The sequence below is a fragment of the Eretmochelys imbricata genome, chromosome 5, assembly GCF_965152235.1.
Source record: "Eretmochelys imbricata isolate rEreImb1 chromosome 5, rEreImb1.hap1, whole genome shotgun sequence".
NCBI classification, from domain to species: Eukaryota; Metazoa; Chordata; order Testudines; family Cheloniidae; genus Eretmochelys; species Eretmochelys imbricata.
The window spans coordinates 103,419,469-103,440,382 of NC_135576.1; the positions used below are offsets into that span (position 1 = coordinate 103,419,469).

Sequence of the window (20,914 nt, forward strand, 5' to 3'; positions counted from 1 at the left end):
TAAAGTCCTTTCCTGCAGCTTTTGAAACAGATCAGAGTTTCTGAAGATGCAAGCATCATGTACCTTTCCCGGCCATCCCACGTTGATGTTGGTGAAACGTCCCTTGTGATTCACCAGTGCTTGCAGCACTATTGAAAAGTACCCCTTGCGGTTTATGTACTCGCCGGCTTGGTGCTCCAGTGCCAAGATAGGGATATGGGTTCCGTCTAGGGCCCCACCACAGTTAGGGAATTCCATTGCAGCAAAGCCATCCACTATGACCTGCACATTTCCCAGGGTCACTACCCTTATCAGCAGATCTTTGATTGCATTGGCTACTTGCATCACAGCAGCCCCCACAGTAGATTTGCCCACTCCAAATTGATTCCTGACTGACCGGTAGCTGTCTGGCATTGCAAGCTTCCAGAGGACTATTGCCACTCACTTGTGAGCTGTGAGGGCTGCTCTCATCTTGGTATTCATGTGCTACAGGGCAGGGGAAAGCAAGTCACAAAGTTCCATGAAAGTGCCCTTACGCATGTGAAAGTTTCGCAGCCACTGGGAATCGTCCCAGACCTGCAACACTATGCAGTCCCACCAGTCTCTGCTTGTTTCCCGGGCCCAGAATCAGTGTTCCACCGCATGAACCTATTTCGTTAGCACCATGATGCCCGCATTGCCAGGGCCCATGCTTTGAGAGAAGTCTGTGTCCATGTCCTCATCATTCTCATCACCGCACTGATGTCGCCTACTCGCCCGGTTTCGCTTTGCCAGGTTCTGGTGCTGCATATACTGCTGGATAATGTGCATGGTGTTTAATGTGCTCCTAATTGCCAAACTGATCTGAGCGGGCTCCATGCTTGCCGTGGTATGGCATCTGCACAGAAAAAAGGCGTGGAACAATTGACTGCCGTTGCTCTGATGGAGGGAGAGGCGACTGATGACATGGCTTACAGGATTGGCTTACAGGGAATTAAAATCAACAAAGGGGGTGGCTTTACATCAAGGAGAAACAAAAACAACTGTCACACAGAATGGCTCCCTTAAGTATTGAACTCAAAACCCTGGGCAGGTCAATGCTCAACTCGCTAAGGTATCCCTCCCTCTGGTATTTCAGGCAGGACTGTATCTCCGTTAAAGTTTTCAAGGTGCCCCTGAGAGACCTCACCAAAACGACTGTCAGCCGTTGATTTCACAGAGGGAGGGAGAGAGGAAGGAAGGAGCAAATGAATACAAAACAAATCTGATCTATTTCTTGTTTTGTTCCACTCCATCTATCTTTTACATCTTTGGCTGGCAGCAGGCGGTGCAGTAGGACTGCAAGCCATCCACATCTCCTGGCTGCTCGGCAGAAGATGGCGCAATCGGACTGCTTGCCATCCTCATCTCCTGCCTGCTCACCATAAGATGGTACAATAGGACTGCCTGCAGGACTAAAGAGAATGACCTGGTCGAGTTACTCCTAATTTAGTCCCTGTGCCCATGTCTGCCCAGGTGCTCCTGACAGACCTTACCGAGGCGGCCAGGAGCACCTTGGACACAATGAGGATGGTTTTCAGGCCTATTGCACCATCTGCTGCCACAAGGCAATGGGTTGCAGCTGCTGTGTAGCAATGTAGTACCGCGTCTGCCAGCACCCAGGAGACATACGGTGACAGTGAGCTGTGCGGGCTCCATGCTTGCCACGGTATAGCGTCTGCACAGGTAACTCAGGAAAAAAGGCGCGAAACAATTGTCTGCCGTTGCTTTCACAGACGGAGGGAGGACCTGACGACATGTACCCAGAACCACCCGTGACAATGGTTTTTGCCCCATCAGGCATTGGGATCTCAACCCAGAATTCCAATGGGCAGCGGAGACTGTGGGAACTGTGAGATAGCTACCCACAGTGCAACACTCCAGAAGTCGACGCTAGCCTCGGTACTGTGGAAGCACTCTGCCGAGTTAATGCATTTAATGCACTTAGAGCATTTTGTGTGGGGACACACACAATCGACTATATAAAAACAATTTCTAAAAAACTAACTTCTACAAATTCGACCTAATTTCGTAGTGTAGACATACCCTTGGTCTCTAGGTTCAATCAGGACAAGGCTGTAGGGAAGTTCCATGTCTGTCTGAGGGTCTCAACTGTGGAAATTCCTCCTAGAAGAGGTCCACAGAGCACCTCACTCACTCTCTTTAGTGAGGGGTCCCAAACACGCGGCCCACGAGCTGCATACAGCCTGCGGGGTTATTTCCTGCGGCCCGCCACGCTGTCCACCAAGCTCCCCGTGCCCCCCTGGAGTTATGTCCTGTGCCCAGCCAGGCTCCCCTCCCTCCAGCACGCCGCATCCCCGCTCCTCTGCCTACCTGCAGGCACTTCCCACCACCAAACAGCTGTTTGGCAGGGCTTAACGCCTTCCGGGGGGGAGGGGGAGGAGCAGGGAGCCGCACGCTCAGGGGAGGAAGCAGAGAAGAGGTGGGGCAGGGGCGGGGATTTGGGGAAGAGGTGGAATGGGGGCGGGGAAGGGGTGGGAAGAGGCAGGGCCTCATGGAAGGGGTGAAGTGAGGGCGGGGCCAGGGGCAGCGTGGGGGGCGGGTCAGTGATGTGGCCCTCGGGCCAATGTACTAGTCCTCATGTGGCCCTTGTGGTTTAGATCCCGCTTTAGTGCATGCTAGAAGTTTCATCTACTTCAGTTGACCCATTTTTTTAGTCTTTGGATTCCCTCCTTGAGCTTTTTTTTTTTTTTTTTTTTTTTTTTTAAATTAACTGTCTAACTTTTATTTATTCCTCTTACCAGTTCGAAACTGATCCTTTGGAGGTGTTCTGTTTTTTGGGGGGGGGTTTTTTATGCAGCACATTGTACTCTTAGCTGATTTCGCTTTAGTATTTTTTGTATTTGTCTCCTTTGCATGGTACTCAGATGCCTTGAGATAAGCACATTATAAATGTATTACACAAACAAAACATATGGAGACTCTGTACACTCTCTCCCACATTCCCAACAGTCACCTTGATACAGGAAATTCTGAAAAACTCTTAATGTGTGAGAGCATTCCCAAGACATCTGCTGGAGCCCACAACTTAAGAGTGGGAATCTCTGAAGGGAAAGTGTAGTTACTAGACTAGAATTACAGGAAAATGTATTTTTTAACAAATCATTTATATTCTTTAATATTTCCCTAGACAAATTCACCATAACAATTCCAGTGTGAAACTAGGATTCCTTACCACACAAGTGCAATTTGATATAAATAACCAGGTACTTCCATTAGCTAGATTTACTACTTAGTTACAGAAGCTCATTTTATGACTAATATAATACAATTTCATTGCCCACTTTTTTTTTTTTAATTTGCAGCCTAGCATACTTATTTCTGTTATAACAGGCTCTCCCAATATAACATGCTTGGTACCCAAAATATACCTTAATAAAGATTAGTAGAAATAAAGAAGCCCTTAAAATAGAATCAAACAAATTACATCAACTGTCTGCAGACTCATCTGACAGCAGATCCTAGTTTATGAAGTTGCCTTAAGCAAGATAATGTTGTTTATGTTTTAACCATTAAAACAAAATAACAAGTTAGTATGTTACAAACATTGGGCATCAAATTACACTACAGCAGCTAACACAGATGAGGAATTTGTGATAGTAAGATTTTTAATGCTCAATGCACTATATATAAGATATACAAAGTGAACAAACAGAAAATTGCAATTTTTCCCTGATCTCTCTTTTACAGTAATCAAGTAATCATATTAAAAATAGTATTACTTGTAACAATAGTTAGTTAAAAAAAAATCAGACAGAATAATTTTTAAGGGCCTGCTCCGGCTCCCTTTGAAGTCAATAGCATTATTTCCACTGATTTCAATGATGCAAGGTCAGGCACTTTTCTCAGCCCAACAATCTGAATGTTGAAAATGTAAAAAACTTTTCACTATGTACACATGGCAAACTAGTTTGTAAAATCATTTCTTTAAAATACAGTTGGTATTTCTGAGAGCACTGCTAGTGATGACCACCTTGCTAAAGAGTTTGACAAAAGTAAGTATAGCAGCAACATGTAAAACAGCTTACACAATTTATATCCTGTTTAAATACCACACTGCTATTTTACCTGTGGTATGGAGCATGTGGTATCTGTGCTCTACACGCCGCCCTAAGTGTAGATATAGCCTCAGATGCTTTTTGCGTCAAGTAAAACGTCTCACAGCAAACTACACTGACTACAGGCTACCCTGAAAACTGTACATGAATCATGTTTTGTCAAGTTTTATCAATTGACGGACCTGCTCTGTGCATACCATATATTGGATGTGAAACTCTTCCATCTAAAATTAATATCAGAAACGTAAAAGGCATGATACTGTTCCCATTCACAAAATAAAATATAACAAATACAGCTACAAAGTCTATTTTAAGAACACGCCACTATCACCCTTTCTCTCACTTTTAGTATAATCAAATCAACTTACCAGATTTGTGCTTCTTGTGTTTTGCTTTCTTTTTGATGATGAACAACTTATTCTGGATCTCAGGTTTGTAAGTCTTGAATGGGTGAGGAAGAATCTCACGCTTTCTTTGCAGGTCATCACGTTTTCTCTGCAGATGTGCATTCAAAATGTCTTTCAGTTTCTTTTTTTTCTTTTTCTTCTTTTTTGCTCGCATCTTAGTAAGTTTTAGTTTCTTATTATTCCATAGTGAATTCTCCAGAAACATTTCTCTAGCAACTTTGTGGCAATTCATGTCTGGATTGTTGCTATGACTCCCATTCACATGCACTTGGCAGGTTTTAAGGGTATTTGTTTTTAATGGGCTGGGCTCAGTTTTTATTAGGGAAGCTTCATGATGTTTCTCTCCATTTTCTACAACCCTGATTTCTCCTGGGCTAAGAGGTTCCCCAAAGCCAACAATTTCTCCTGGACTAATTGGCTTCTCCTGGTTCTCTTTACAGCAGCCAGTTTTTTTTATGTCACAGGCTCTATGCATTTTAATTTCACAATTGGGTTTCATTTCTTTTTCCGTGGTGATACTGAAACTATCCAAGTGAATTTTTGCTGGACAACAAATAAGAGAATCCATACTTTTCCCTGCTTCTATTTTACAGTGAGGTAGCAGCTCTTCTCTACCACCAAATCTGACTTCCCCGTTGCTTTTGCTGACATACTCACATTTCACTTTCTCCAATTTAATCCGTGGTACTTTTTTTACTTTGATGGGGGGAGCTGGAAATGCAGGAGCTTGAAAAGGCTTCTGTTTGTAAATCCGTACATCAGCACCACAGAACTGTGGAAAATGAACATAGGCATTCTCCAAGAAATCATAACCAAGGATCACTTCCCTACACTCATGGATAGGCTGCCCAAGCACAGCATCTTGAACATCTTTTTGTGTTTCATATACAAAGTCACAGAGGCCTTTTAGCAGCCATACTTTTTGGTAGAATGGGAGCTCATGAAATGGTGTTCCCTCCAAAGGATTAACTTCCCCAAGGACTTTAAAAAACTGGGGGCATAGCCCAAGCTTTTCTGCACAGCCATCAGGGTTGTCAGTTTGCCCTACAACAGTGTACCACTGTTGCACTTTCTGTCTAAGTGCTGCTTCCCAAGTCCTGTAAGGAAGAGTTGGTCTTCGATGCAAGGTAGATCTTCGATGAGGAGGACTTAACAAAGAAGTCATTATTTTGGATAAAAAAGCATTACACTGAGGCATTAGAAGACAACGTTCCAACTCATAGAAGACTATTTCAGGCAAGTTTAGAATTTGTTGTGCTAAACAAAGGAAATGACCAATAGCTGGAATTTCCCACATGGTCTCCATCCTTGTAGGTGCTGCTTCAGCTAAAAGTGACTTTTCCCATTCTTCTATTTCTTTCTGACTAGCTTCTTCTGCCTCTTTTCGTTCTTGCTCTCGTAGCCTATTGAAATAAAAGAAATGTCACAAAAATTAAGATATCTGATTTACCTTAAAAAATAGTGAAGGAGAAAAGTCAGAAATACAGAATGAAAAACCAATAGATTTTGTTTAAAGCAACAATGAACACAGCACGTAAAATCAGAATTCAGTTGGTCTTTAAGATGGATTACATAACACATCAGTACTCAAAATGGGAACGTATAGGTGATTATATCTTACCTACACTTCTTACTGCTGCCACTTGGAAAAAGAAGTGAGGGGATGAGAAAATCTTGGCAGATACCATCAGGTGTTCCCCCAATAACAATTCTACAGCCCTTTTATCAGCAGACACTGTTTTCTCATCAAGTATCCAATTAAAATCCTATTCAACTGCATACCTGTTGAGACTTTACCCTCACACTGCTGTACTGTGACTTCGAACAGCTATCTTGTCTCTTGTTTTCATTTAACATCTTTCTGATTTATACACAAATATACACACTTAACAAAAGGTATTCTACTGTATACATGCCCCTTTTCCATGTGTGTTTTACTAATCAATGTGCAATGTGGGTTAAAAAGAGCAAATAAAATGTGAGGACGCATAAAGAATGAGATGGAAAATAACACTGAAAATATAATGATATTACATTTACAAATGGTATGCCCTCAGCTGGAATAATGTATTCAGTTCTGGTGCCACACCAAAAAGGATACAGCAGAAATAGTGCGTATTCAGAAACGGGTGATATAAATAGAAACCTACCTAGAAAAATTTCGATAGGTTGAAAAGAGCAAAACTACTTTATACAACACACTAATAAGAAGGAATTTGATAGATGTATACAAAATAATAACTAGTATAGAGAAGACAGACAGGGCACTTCTATTTATCTTTTTCATAATGCAAGTATATACGTACATTCAATAAAATGCAAAGGCAACACAATTAAAACTGATTGAAGGAAATGTTTTCACTACACAAAACTGGCCTGTGGAACTAATTGCCACAAGATAGGATAGAGGCCAAAAGGTAGCAGATTTCAAAGAAGAACTGGACATATATATGAATAATGAGAACATCCAGAGTTTCATTAGTAAAGATTTCTTTTTTTTTTTTTTTTAAATTTGAATGGGGTATAAACCTTCTTGTTTGAGGGCATACACTAGACTAACACATAGGTTTAGGAATAATTTTTCCCTACGGAAAAGTTATTCCATAACTGCCTACTACAGAGTTTCTTACACTTTCCCCCTGAAGCATCTGGTACTGACCATTGTCAGAAACAAGGATATTGAGCTAGCCCGATCTCTGGTCTGACCCAATATTGCAGTTCCTATTATCTTATTTATTTTCAAACTATTTGCCCCAATTCTCCCTCTTACACACAAATAAATTAATATGAAATATAAATTGAAAGGATAAACTCCTCCCAATTAAGCCAAAAGACCCTAACCAAACACAGACTTCTCCATTTGATGACAGAAAGCTATTAATGAGTACTAGCCTCTAAAACAGTGGTTCTTAACCTTTACTGCAGCCTGCACCCCTTCGGTTCTCAAAATATGTTCTCTCACCTCTTATCAAAAATCATTGAAGTAGGTCAGTTCTTTAAACCTAGATATATTTTTTGTTTGTATATTACAGTAATCGTTAAAAAATATATAATGTTAATAAATACATAGTTTTGATGAAACAAAGTAGTTGTACTTAGGTGCCTGTGCTTAATTTGTGTTTTCGATGATTTACCTTCTAAAAAAATCTGGCATGTCTCGCACTCCCAGAAAGAGCATCTTGCACCCCCAGGGGGTGTGTGCACCCCAGATTAAGAACCACTGCTCTAAAATAGACATTACTCTGCCACTTTATACATTTTTATGTATATGTATTGCATTAATAGCCTAGTTTAGATTGTATCTTTGTCGCAAAAAGGGAGTAATATACCACAGACCAGCACTTTTCACTAAGTGAGTGTGCTATATGTATTTATGAATGTGCAAGAACTACAGAGAAGTAGCCATCAAAATGTAATTCCAATGAAAGTTTAATCTGACACAAATCATTAAGAAAGTTCAAATGGTTTGTACCTGAAACCCAAAGATGAAGTTTCCTAATACTATATTGTTGGGTATTTGTTATTTATTTACCTATTAAATGCAGAAAGATATATTAATGCAACACCAAAAAATTTAAATTAAAAATGTCAGTAAATTCAAAAGTTGATGTTTCCACATCAGCGTTAATACAGCCACGTTATACATATGAGGTCAAATCTTGCTTGCCTTACTTGGATGATTAAGTCCATTGAAGTAAATAGGACTACTTACATGAGTAGAGTGAGCTGTATCTGTCCTGCATTATATTTCAAGGTTAGCAATTACAGGCAGTCCCTGACTTTACGACGTTCGAATTACAACCTTACAACGTTTCTGAATTGACCCCCTGATTTGACTTACAACAACTGGTTTCGACTTTACAACCCTTGGTCCCGCAATGGAGTGTACTGTGGTTCCAAGTTATGACATTTCGACTTATGACGCAATTTTCAGGAACAAATTGTGTTGTAAGTCCAATGAGTGCCTCTATTAAGTTGTTAAATATATGCCATTAACAAACACACATATACAAAGGTGTCCGAATTAATTGGGAATCTTCACGTCTACATTTTCTAACTTTTGTCCACTGAAATGTTATACCTCAATATTGTATTAACATAGGGTTTTTTCAGTTAATTTCCTGAGGGTGGGCAGTAGAATAGAAAAAAGAAAGTAAAAAAAAGTGACAGGTTTCAGAGTAACAGCAGTGTTAGTCTGTATTCGCAAAAAGAAAAGGAGTACTTGTGGCACCTTAGAGACTAACCAATTTATTTGAGCATAAGCTTTCATGCGCTATAGCTCACTTCATCGGATGCATACTGTGGAAAGTGTAGAAGATCTTTTTATACACACAAAGCATGAAAAAATACCTCCCCCCACCCCACTCTCCTGCTGGTAATAGCTTATCTAAAGTGATCACTCTCCTTACAATGTGTATGATAATCAAGTTGGGCCATTTCCGGCACAAATCCAGGTTCACCCCCACACACACAAACCCACTCTCCTGTTGGTAATAGCTTATCTAACTTTAGGTTCCTAAAGTTAAAGTGGGGGGTATTTTTTCATGCTTTGTGTGTATAAAAAGATCTTCTACACTTTCCACAGCATGCATCCGATGAAGTGAGCTATAGCTCACGAAAGCTTATGCTCAAATAAATTGGTTAGTCTCTAAGGTGCCACAAGTACTCCTTTTCTTTTTAAAAAAAGTGAAGTGCTCCCATCCAAACACCCACTCAATTGCCACGCACTCCTAAACCTCTCCTCCACCTGCAAGAAGCCTGCCGTTCCTTCGCAACTACATAAGGCGGCTTCCAAATGCCTTATTTCCAAATGCCTTAGGCAGCTAAATACTCTAACATATGGTAATGTGTTTATTTGAATATATGAACTCTACATTGAAATAAATGTACAGGTAAGTTGTGTATATTAGAGCACTTGGGCTTGAAAAAAGGTGGGACCAAAAGGGTTTCTGCACCTTGGAGATGGGGAGGGGAAGGGAATGGTCTGGTTTAGCAGATGGTGAAGGGGGCCAATCACTAAGAATAGCTATTAATAACCAAAACCAATCTTTAATTTATTAAAGATGTTGAAATTACAGCTAAAGATTGCATGCAGGCACACCCATGCAGAGTATAAATAATAAATTTGGCTATATAAATTTTTTCAGTGTATCAGTAGGAAAAAGCATATTTACTGTATTGCATTGTACTGCATTGGTGAAATGTATTGGCATCAATATTCCCTCAATTGTTGTTATTATTTTGTACTGAGGGGGCCACAAACTCCATTGAACATTACATTTTTGTTCTCCAGCCAAACAAAAAAAAAAAAAAGCGAGGGGTGAGCATGGGAGGGGGATTGTGTGTGTGCAGTGAGGGGTATGTATAGGAGGGGTTCTGTGTGTCTGAGCTACGGAGTGTTTAGGAGAAGTTCTGGGGGGCAGCCAGGAGAATAGGGTGCAGGGAGGGCTGCTCCAGGGTGGCTCCTCCCCAGTCTCACACATTAGTCTCTATTACACCCGTTCATGATGTCCCAGAGGGAAATGATTTGCTATGCAGCAGCTGTCTTAAGAGCCTGGGAGAGGGAGGGACAGGGAGAGACAAACACACACACACCCCCCGCAAGTTCCCTGGGCCAGGGGTTCCAGACATGCCCACTGGGGACTCCCAGGAAGGGGGCTAGGCTGGAGCTCACTCCCCTGCTGCCTCTTGGCAGCAGCAACTGCCATGTCCCTGGACACCAATTATTGTGCAGATGAGATGTGGGTATGGGGTCAGGGGTGTGTGCTTCTGCCCCTCAGGCCACAGCTTTGGAACTTCCACTAACCCAGGCCAGCACTACAGAACCCAGACAGGCCCCATCTGAGCTCCTGCCCAAGGGGCATCTCAGAGCCACTACCTCCTCTTGGCTCAGCCAAGCATGACACAAAAACAGAAGGGCTTGCATTCCCTTGCAGTAAGGAGAGAAGTCCAAACCCACCGTCACGGGGGAGGGAACAAGCAGATTCTTAAAAGAGCCACACCACAGCCTTGCTGGGGCCGCACAGAGGAGACACGAGCAGCGTGATTTCTGATCTGCGCTGTATATATAAGATTCCTGCACAGTTTACATGGAACTATGATGGGTTTTACTAAAACAAACTACAAAAAGTATGCCACCGTGTACCTGTTAGTGCAACATTTATACTCTAATTCCACTCAACTATATCATTTTTGTCAAAATATTTTCCCTTTATTACTAAAAAAAAATCCTAAAGACACCTTTGCTTACTGCTTGGCAAAAACCCATGAAACTAGTGTAAATTTTATTGTTTTTAAAACCTGTTCTTGAGAATGAATCTACATCATTTAATAAATATTTATTGCACAAAGTCTTTCCATATTTTCCACCATTCCATGTTATCACACAATATTTTCCTGTGGCCACATTTTATCTCCAGTCTTACATATCTAGTTTGGAAAGAGAAACACAAAATTAAAACATGATTTCAATACTTGGTGTGTGATTGTGTATAAAGTAACATTTAAAAAGGAGGCTGTATTTTATATTTTTATTTGCAAATCACATTGGTAATAATGGGAAGCACTGTACATTTGGTAATGTCAAAACACTGACATGATGAAATCACTGTAAAGAGTGGCTGCAACAAAACGATACTATTATCTGACAAATAAAAATATCTGATCCAAACATATTTCTCTGAATGACATGTCCGACAAACTGTCAAATAGATTTCCTCATCTTATACTGGAATCCTACATTCCTTAGACAAGCAAAAATTCCCACTGACTTCAACTGGATTTACACTGAATAAGGGCTCTAGCTGAATTTTAGCGGCCATATGAACTTGTCAACTCTGGGTCTTGCACCTAAAGATTCCTCCTATGCTTTGTGTGGAGAGAGAACTTTCAAAATTTTAGCTATTTGAAATTAACATAAAAATAACTGCTGGATGGTAAATCGATCTGAAACAAATTAAGAAAGCAAAGCATTAAAACTCTACATGTAGAAAAAAATAATCATACTCTCCCTGAAAATTATTTACCTGATACTTTTAAAAGTAACAAAGTATAACAGAAAGCAATTAAAAAACTATTTATTTTTTCTGTTTATTTTGTGCACTTGATTGCACCTTGTGTAGAGTCAGCTAGTGCAGTGGTCCCCAACGTGGTGTCCATGGGTGCTATGGCACCCGCCAGGGCATATATGCGTGTCTGCCTAGTGACACGGTGTGAAAGGTAATGCCCAGCAGGGGAGAGAAGCCGCGGCCCCGCGCCTGCCGGGGACAGAGAACTCTGGGGCTGCAGGCGCTGGTGTTCTCTGTTCCCGGCAGGCGCGGGGCCACGGCTTCTCTCCAGCTTCTCTCCGCGCTGCCCAGAACTGCCAAAAAAAAAAAAAAAAGTGTCTCGGACTGCCGCCGCCCAAACTGCCAAAGCGCAAAAAAAACACCGCATCACGCCCGAACTGCTGAAACAGGAAAAAAAAAAAACCCCCGCTCAGACTCTGCCACCACAAGAATGGACGAAATGCCGCCCCTTAGCATGTGACGCCCCAAGCATGTACTTGCTCCACTGGTGCCTGAAGCCAGCCCTGTGAGTATTCTTCTGCTGCACTCATACTGCTGTTTTCTCGCGCTTTGCGATTTATTATTGTTTTAACATTTAGCCCCAAAATGAGTGGTTCAAATAAAAGACAACGTACGCATTATTTCAACGCAGAGTGGGAAGAATCCCATTGTTTTATTGAAAATAAAGGGAAATATGTTTGCTTATTGTGCGGTGGTACTGTTGCAGTGCCGAAAAAACAATGTCGAACGCCATTTCCAAACTAATCACAGCTGTTTTGACATTAGCCATCCATTTAAATCTGAGTTGAGAAAGAAGAAAATTAATCAACTCAAATCAAACCTATCTGCCCCGCAATCTGTTTTCACTAGACAAGTGGTAAAGTCTAAAAGTGCTACTATTGCTTCCTTTTAAATTGCTCATCTGCTTGCAAGAAGAAAAAACCCTTCGAAGATGGTGAATTCTTGAAGGAAGCATTTTTGACTGGTACTGATTGCCTGTTTCAAGGATTTCCTAACAAACGTGAGATTTTGTCGGTAATACAAGACTTGCAGTTATCAGACAACCCAGTTACGAGGAGGATACATGCAATTTCAAGCAACATGCAAACTCAGCTAAAGGATGACTTGGAAATATGTGACTGGTTTTCACTGCAGTTCAATGAGTCGACAGATATATCAGATACAGCGCAGTTGACAGTTATGGTGAGGATGGTATTTCGTGACTTCACCATAAAAGAAGAGTTACTCAGAGTATTGCCTATGAAAGGGCAAACAAAGGGTGAGGACATCTGTAATTTATTCAAACCATATGCAACTTCAATTAGTATGCCACTACACAAGCTGTCTGCAATCACCACTGATGGGGCACCAGCAATGATGGACAGCACCAATGGATTCATTGCACTCTGCAAGAAGAATGAATCCTTTCTGAACTTTATGTCCTATCATTGCATTATCCACCAAGAAGCTTTGTGCGCCAAAGCTCTTTCTTTTCAACAAGTCATGAATGTCGTTATTAAAATAACTAACACTATTCGAGCTAAACCTTTGCAACACCGACTTTTTAAGGCCCTGTTGGAAGATGTTGATGATAAACAATCTGATCTTATCTTGTACACAGAAGTACGATGGCTGAGCAAAGGTAAAGGTCTCGCATGTTTTTTAAGCCTAATTGAAGACATCAAAGAATTTCTGAAGTCCACACATCAGAACTTTGAGCACCTAGAAGACTCCAGCTGGTTAATGGACTTGGCTTTTCTTGCCGACATCACTGACAAATTGAACATTTTAAATCTTGAGCTCCAGGGAAAAGACAAACGTGGCTCAAATGATAGGTTCTGTAAAATCATTCAAAGCAAAACTGATCTTGTGGATGTCACATATGAAGACGAAGTCTCTCATACATTTCCCAAGTATGAAGAAAGTGGTATGTGACAGTGATTTTAACCCATCACCATTTGTTATCCACATTCAAACACTTCTAGAACAATCTGAAAAGAGATTTCAACAGTTCACCACCATTGAGCCTGTAGTTGCTTTTCTTGTGAATCCTTTCACTTGCCAAATAGAGGTAACAGAAATGGCTACATCAATTGTGAGTCTCATTCAAGAAAGAATAGAAGACGTGGAATGGGAGATTTTGGACCTTCAAAATGATATTGTTCTAAAATCCTGCGCAACAGATGAAAACTTTGACCGAAAAAAGTTTCCTGCCTTAAAAAATGTAGCACACAAAATAAAATCTTATTTCAGTTCCACTTACCTATGCAAAGCTCTGTTTTCAACAATGAACATCATAAAATCAAAATACAGATCTCGGCATACAGATGCCCATCTTGATGATTGCTTACAAATGGGAATATCATCCTACTCTCCCAACTACGAAAAATTGGCTGAAGAAATGCAGTGCCAAAAATCACACTGACTTTATTAGAAAAAAAAAACACATGAATTAATGATACCTATTTTCCATTAAGTGCTGATGAGCGCATATGATTAACTTGTATTTAACTTTTTTTTAAAATGTTTGTTTGTTTATTTAAATCCAGTTACAAGTAACAACACAAAGAATATTTTTTAATTAATCATAACTGGCTATCTATGTTAAAGTAAGAATAATAAATATATCTGGACCAGCAGTTCAACAATGTTTTATATATAGGACTGAAATATTACTAGCCTCACTTTCTGCTTCAGCTAGTCTAAATGTTTCCAAAAAACTGTCCAATCAAAAATAACTTTATTTTTTTAAAAATAAATAAGATGAAAACTGTTAAGGAGTTTTTACAAAATAAATCATAATTTTTTCTTACAGGTAGATAAAAAAGAGCAAATTCACATGGTAAGGTGAAAGAATAATTGCCGCATAGTTTAATTAATACCTTTTACAAGTAAAATTACCTTTTTTATCTTATGGATTCATATATTATGTAATATTAATATATTACTTAATGTACAAATACAAAATAAGCCTTGAAAAATTTCGGTGTCCGCCACACTCTTCTGAAAACATGAATGTGCTATTGGCCACAAAAAGGTTGGGGACCACGGAGCTAGTTTAATGCGTGGCCCTTAAACTGGTACATAGTGCAGGTTGGCACAACAAACATGTGCCATGCCCATGCCCCGTGCATGTTACAGTTGTACAGAATACATTTTATTGGATGTTTGTTCTTTAAAAATACAAATTAGGAAATTATATTCAATATTACTATGTTAAACGTTGTTTATGTTGCTCAATCAAGCACTCAATAGTTCTGAAATACTAGAATTATGATTGACCACACCACCTTAATTCTGCCACCTTGTTCACTTACCTTATGATATAGTCTTCAATTATATGATCAAATACAATATTACTCCAGAAGACTCCTGCCTCATTCAGTATACAGAAAGGACATACAGGCACAGAATTAAGGTTGTCTGAGCAAACCTAATTCCGTCATTCCTGAAATTTTGAGTGCTTGATTTTGCAACCTAAATTATGTTCTCTGAACATAGGATTGGTGTGACTTTGCACCCCATAATGCTTTATGGGAATATGCTCATTAATGTATATATGACATAACTGGCATATGTTTTATGCTACATATGCCATGTAACATATCTCTGTAAAGGTTATGATCTACTGCACATATTCATCCTATTTGTATGCATGTATCATTTTTGTATTCAAAGTTATGAATATTGGCTGTTTACTTGTTGATTTTAAGTAGCCTTAGTAAGGCATTTAGTCCCCTTCTTTAGAAAGGAATGTGCAAGTTAAGTGCCCAATCAAGAAACACTTAAGCTGACAATAGACCTTGATAGACGCCAATCCACATCTGAGCTTTCCTGGCTATGTGGCTTGGCCTGTAAAGTTCTGAGTCATGCATGGACATGTGACTTGCCCATGTGACTCCAAAACTCCATTTTGTAGCTGTAATTCTGCACAGGTGGAGGGAGGAGTTTAGATCCACAAGGAGACACTATATAAAGCCTTGGGAGACCCCCTCCATTTTGTCTTCAATTGGCTCAAGAGATATCCTCTCCACCCCAAAGGATCTCTGAAAGAAACTGGAACAAAGGACAGTAACCACAGGGTGTGTGAGTGATTGCTGGACCCAGACTAGGAGACTAGTCTGTAAAAGGAAGCTTATTGGAACACCTCTGAGGGTGAGGTTTTATCTGTATTCAGTTTTCCTACTGGATTAGGCATAGACTTGTGTGTTTTCTTTGGTAATTTACTTTGTTCTGTCATCACTTGGAACCACTTAAATCCTACTTTTTGTATTTAATAAAATCACTTTTTACTTATTAAGCCATAATATGTATTAATATGGGGGGGGGGCAAACAGCTGTGCATCTCTCTCTATCAGTGTTATAGAGGGTGAACAATTATGAGTTTACCCTGTATAAGCTTTATACAGGGTAAAACTGATTGATTTGGGGTTTGGACCACATTGGGAGTTAGGTATCTGAGTGTGAGGGACAAGAACATTTCTTAAGCTGCTTTCAGGTAAGCCTGCAGTTTGTGGGACATGGTTCAGACCTAGGTCTGTGTTTGTAGCCGGCAAGCATGTCTGGCACAACCAGGCAGGATTCTGGAGTCCCAAACTGGTAGGGAAGGCAGGGGCAGAAGTAGTTGTGGCACATCCGTTGGCAGCCCCAAGGGGGTTTCTGTGATCCAACCTGTCACAGTTGAGTTTTTTAAAAACAATTTTCTATAAAATAGCTAAAGGTCAGATTTTGAAAAAATACTAGTTGTCTAAAATGCAGACAGGTGCCTAGTGGGATTATTCCACTAGGTGCCTAAATACCCTTGAAAATCTGGCTCTACATCTCTAAACCCAGTTTTACAACTTATTCTTGTTAATTCTTAATTCAAGCAAGCTGTCAATGGGGTCTTACAAAGCTCCCACAACACAGAGCTGATAATCCACAGAATCAGGAAGATGGGGAAAACTGAACACAAGGAGACTAAACAAAAAATGGTCAGAGGTTATTACATGTATATGCACAATTGAAAACAAAATATAAATTTGATGCCAATGTAACAAGAACACAAAATATCAATTTTAATAAAGTAAAATAAACTACTGTAAATAAACACATTCTATTGAAAATGTTCACACCCATTGGTTCTTCAACGGTTTCTTTTCAGACTGGGTCCACTAGTAAACATGCCACTCAGAGAGAAGAGAAAAAAAAAAAACAAATACATTTCTTGCCTGCTCATTTCTTTTCTTCCTCATGGCTTATCTGTGAATACATTCTAAGTGGGAAGTGACAAAAAAAATCACTAAAAGGAATGGTAGTATTGTATGAATAACCTTAAAAAACACATCACAGTCTGGTGTACTCATCTCCCAAAAGATGTATCCCAAGACACTTGTAAACGCAATTTGTAACATTCTTCAAAATCACAAATGGAAAACCAAGCTGCTACTTTATATATTTCTTTCACTGAAGGAAAGGTTCTTACTGCCCAAAATAAGACTGAGTATATTAATGCCTGATTGAGTAGGATTATCCATAGATTATTATACTTCTGACATACAACATCTGATCCATCCTGTGATAACAGATTTTGACAATTTCATTCCTTTTACACCTTTAATGAAATGAAATAATCAGTAACAATGGCTAGCTGAATCCCTCTCAAGTAGACCCTGAGCATTCTTCAGGCATCCAGTTTTATACCATGAATGTTCCTTATTAGCATACTTAACATTGCATGGGGGAAAAGGGATGGTAAACTAATTTTCTGTAATCTGAAAAAGACTGATTAATCTTTTGGTAAAAATATCAATGATCTTTAATGTTATTAAATTGTTCTTAATGTAAACAGAGTCAAAATGAGCTCTACCCTGATTTCTGGGGGTGAGCTGTGGAAAAGGACTTCAGAGGCTAACCTCATTTCCATGGGCACACCTACCCTGCCTAGCATGATGGGACTGCTTGCCCAAATGGTCACTTTGACTGCTGTGGGATCCACGATCTCTTTGTTATTAGTGAAACAGAAGTAAAGTGTTGTTATCCTGGTTATGTGAATCAAGGACAGTAGAACTGTACTTGGCATTTTATGAGGGACTCACCCTCAACTAAGTAGCACTCGCTAGGCAAGGGACATGGGTTCCAAAACCCAGTGAATTGAGAGAGGCTAGGAATAGATATGTGTACCTGGTAGTATGGGCCCCAAACAGCACTTTGACCCCTCCTCTCTCCAGGGTCTAATAACAAAGCTAATTTTGACTCCATTAGGATAATCTTGTTACATGCTGCAGAGCTGAAATCACTAACTCCTAGGTCTAAGCCTTACACCTACTCTGGGCTAGTGGTTCTGAGTGTGCCATCACTGAGGCTCCCCTGCTAACAGTGAAATCATTAAGAGCTGAAAGCTGTGTTAAGTGGAAGGGGGGGCTGAAGACATTTTGGTGAGCAGTGAGAGGAATGGCTAGCAGGACAGCCGGCGGAGAGGCGTGACTGGTGGTGAAGACTGCAGCAGAACCCCACAGAGAGGCATGGCAATCAGCCGGTGACCCAAGCAGTGGAGCATGTAAGATGCCCCCATACCTCCACACACTTTCACTCAGGCTGGGGGATACAAGCTGCAGATGAACTTCTGAACTCTAGGGGCTGCACTGACCAAGGATAGAAACTGTGGGAGGGGTGCCTTTTAGGTTGCTGGACTTAAGACCCTGAGGAGAAAATGCCACTTGTTGGATCATATTAAAGAAGTTCTGTATTAAAATCACAAATGACTTTGATTCCCCATAGTTTAAATTCCAGGGTATCACTAACTGAGAGGTCTCTTGGTCTCTTATTTTACTGTTTCTCTCCCTCTCTGTGTTAGTACATCCTAAAACAGAGTCTGTTCTCAAAGCAATACTTTGTAACAACTACTCACACAGAGAGAGACTCAAAGCGATACTTTGTAGGAGTGGTAGATACGCTGGAGGGGAGGGATAGGATACAGAAGGACCTAGACAAATTGGAGGATTGGGCCAAAAGAAATCTGATGAGGTTCAATAAGGATAAGTGCAGGGTCCTGCACTTAGGACGGAAGAATCCAATGCACCGCTACAGACTAGGGGCCGAATGGCTAAGCAGCAGTTCTGCGGAAAAGGACCGAGGGGTGACAGTGGACGAGAAGCTGGATATGAGTCAACAGTGTGCCCTTGTTGCCAAGAAGGCCAATGGCATTTTGGGATGTATAAGTAGGGGCATAGCGAGCAGATCGAGGGACGTGATCGTTCCCCTCTATTCGACATTGGTGAGGCCTCATCTGGAGTACTGTGTCCAGTTTTGGGCCCCACACTATAAGAAGGATGTGGATAAATTGGAGAGAGTCCAGCGAAGGGCAACAAAAATGATTAGGGGTCTGGAACACATGACTTATGAGGAGAGCCTGAGGGAGCTGGGATTGTTTAGTCTGCAGAAGAGAAGAATGAGGGGGGATTTGATAGCTGCTTTCAACTACCTGAAAGGGGGTTCCAAAGAGGATGGCTCTAGACTGTTCTCAATGGTAGCAGATGACAGAACGAGGAGTAATGGTCTCAAGTTGCAGTGGGGGAGGTTTAGATTGGATATTAGGAAAAACTTTTTCACTAAGAGGGTGGTGAAACACTGGAATGCGTTACCTAGGGAGGTGGTGGAATCTCCTTCCTTAGAGGTTTTTAAGGTCAGGCTTGACAAAGCCCTGGCTGGGATGATTTAACTGGGAATTGGTCCTGCTTCGAGCAGGGGGTTGGACTAGATGACCTTCTGGGGTCCCTTCCAACCCTGATATTCTATGATTCTATGATTGAACAGAAACAGCACACAGAGACTCCCCGCCCTTTTGTTGTATTCATCTCGCTTTGTTAACAATTGTGATTAAAATAGAGATAGAGGATGTATGTGGATGGATGCTTGGTGTGGATAATAACTGAATGATCAGGGAGGTGCCAGCCTAAGAATCCAGTGTTCATCGGCTGAAGAAGGCGTCAAGTGGAAACAACCAGAGGACCCCCGGAGGGCAGACTGGAATCCACCCAACAGCCTCAAAGGATCGGAAAACCAAAGAATAAGATAACATCTGGCAGCACGGAGCCATCAGAAATGTGCCATCTGCTGATTGATTCAGCAACAGCATGATGAAGCAATTCCCATAGACTGACATAGGAAGAAATTCCTATAAAAATGGACTCTAGAAAGTGAGAACTTTGGGGTCTGATTCTGCAAACCAACTTCCAGGAGCATCAGATGAGCATCTGACAAGGCCCTGCTCCCTCCTCATGTCCAGGCCAACTGGGCAGTGGCTTGGCATGAGCAACTCTAAGGCTGGTAACTATGATAACCTTGCAGAACCTGTGTGTGTATGAATGTGTGAATAAATATGAAATTGAATGGAATGTTATAGCTATAACTGCTTACTATGCTTCTTTCTGTATTCACAAATGTGGCATTTTGCCTTTTCCTCTTTAATAAGATCCTGCTTTTTATTTTATTGGTACAACACACTGCCAAACTTACTTGAGGGCCGATCTTTTGCTCATGGTTTGTGTTATGAATCCTGTTTGTGGTATTTCCCCAGATAATGCCACATTGTTTCCCTCCTCTTTAAAAGGCTTTTGCTACACTCAGACTCATTGCTTGCAAGAGGGGAAGTACTGCCTCTTACAGGCACCCAGGGGGGTGGTACAGAAGTGTCCCAGGTCACTGGGTAGGGGCTCGAGACGGTTTTGCATTGTGTTATTGAAAAGGAATCCCTAGATACTGAACCCAGCCCTTGCTGCTGCCAACTCTGACTGGCAGAAAGGTTACATTAAGATGAATTATTAGTTTTAAACAAAGTATTTCCCATCTAGCACTCTTTCTTGATGTGATTGCTGTTTACATGGATAAGTAGCAGATGTGGCAATATCCTGGAAAAACCCTACTGAATTAAGTTTTAGTATCTTTGGAGTCCATCCTATTAAATGCAAAGATTATATATTATTGTGGATATGGATTATCAAAAAACTATACTGAACGAGGCAGACCAGAATGGGCTTCTGGAGGATAATACACGTGAAGTAGATTTCCTGGGAAATGTCTAGAGGGAGTTGAATGCAAATTCCTTCCACCCCATCTTCAGTTAATCAAAAACCCAAAGTTTTTGATACTACACCCTGAAGAACAAACCATTTTCTGCTGGTTACCTGTTCCTGAAGGTTGAAAACAAAGGTCCAAGCTGCATGAACAAACAGGATGATCTGCTTGTTCTGAGCTAAAGCTGTTATTAACTAGTAAGCACAGAAAAACTCCATGGTTTGAAGGACTGACTCCTACGAGAGCCCCTACTGGAGCTGGGGAAGGGTAGAATCGCTGGTAAGGTTATTAGCATGCATGCAGGTTTTATTTTTTTTAGTATTTTTTTTCT

At 40.8% G+C, this 20,914-nt stretch overlaps 1 protein-coding gene across 4 annotated transcripts in view; it reads right to left on the bottom strand.

Moving 5' to 3' along the window:
- BRD10 (bromodomain containing 10) overlaps positions 1-20,914 on the bottom strand; it is a 106,948-nt gene that overhangs the window by 72,082 nt on the left and 13,952 nt on the right. For all 4 annotated transcript variants that reach the window (XM_077817644.1, XM_077817645.1, XM_077817643.1 and 1 more), the window contains one exon: positions 4,445-5,886. In XM_077817644.1, coding sequence (XP_077673770.1) covers positions 4,445-5,886 — 1,442 coding nt within the window. The remainder of the gene's footprint in view (positions 1-4,444; positions 5,887-20,914) is intronic.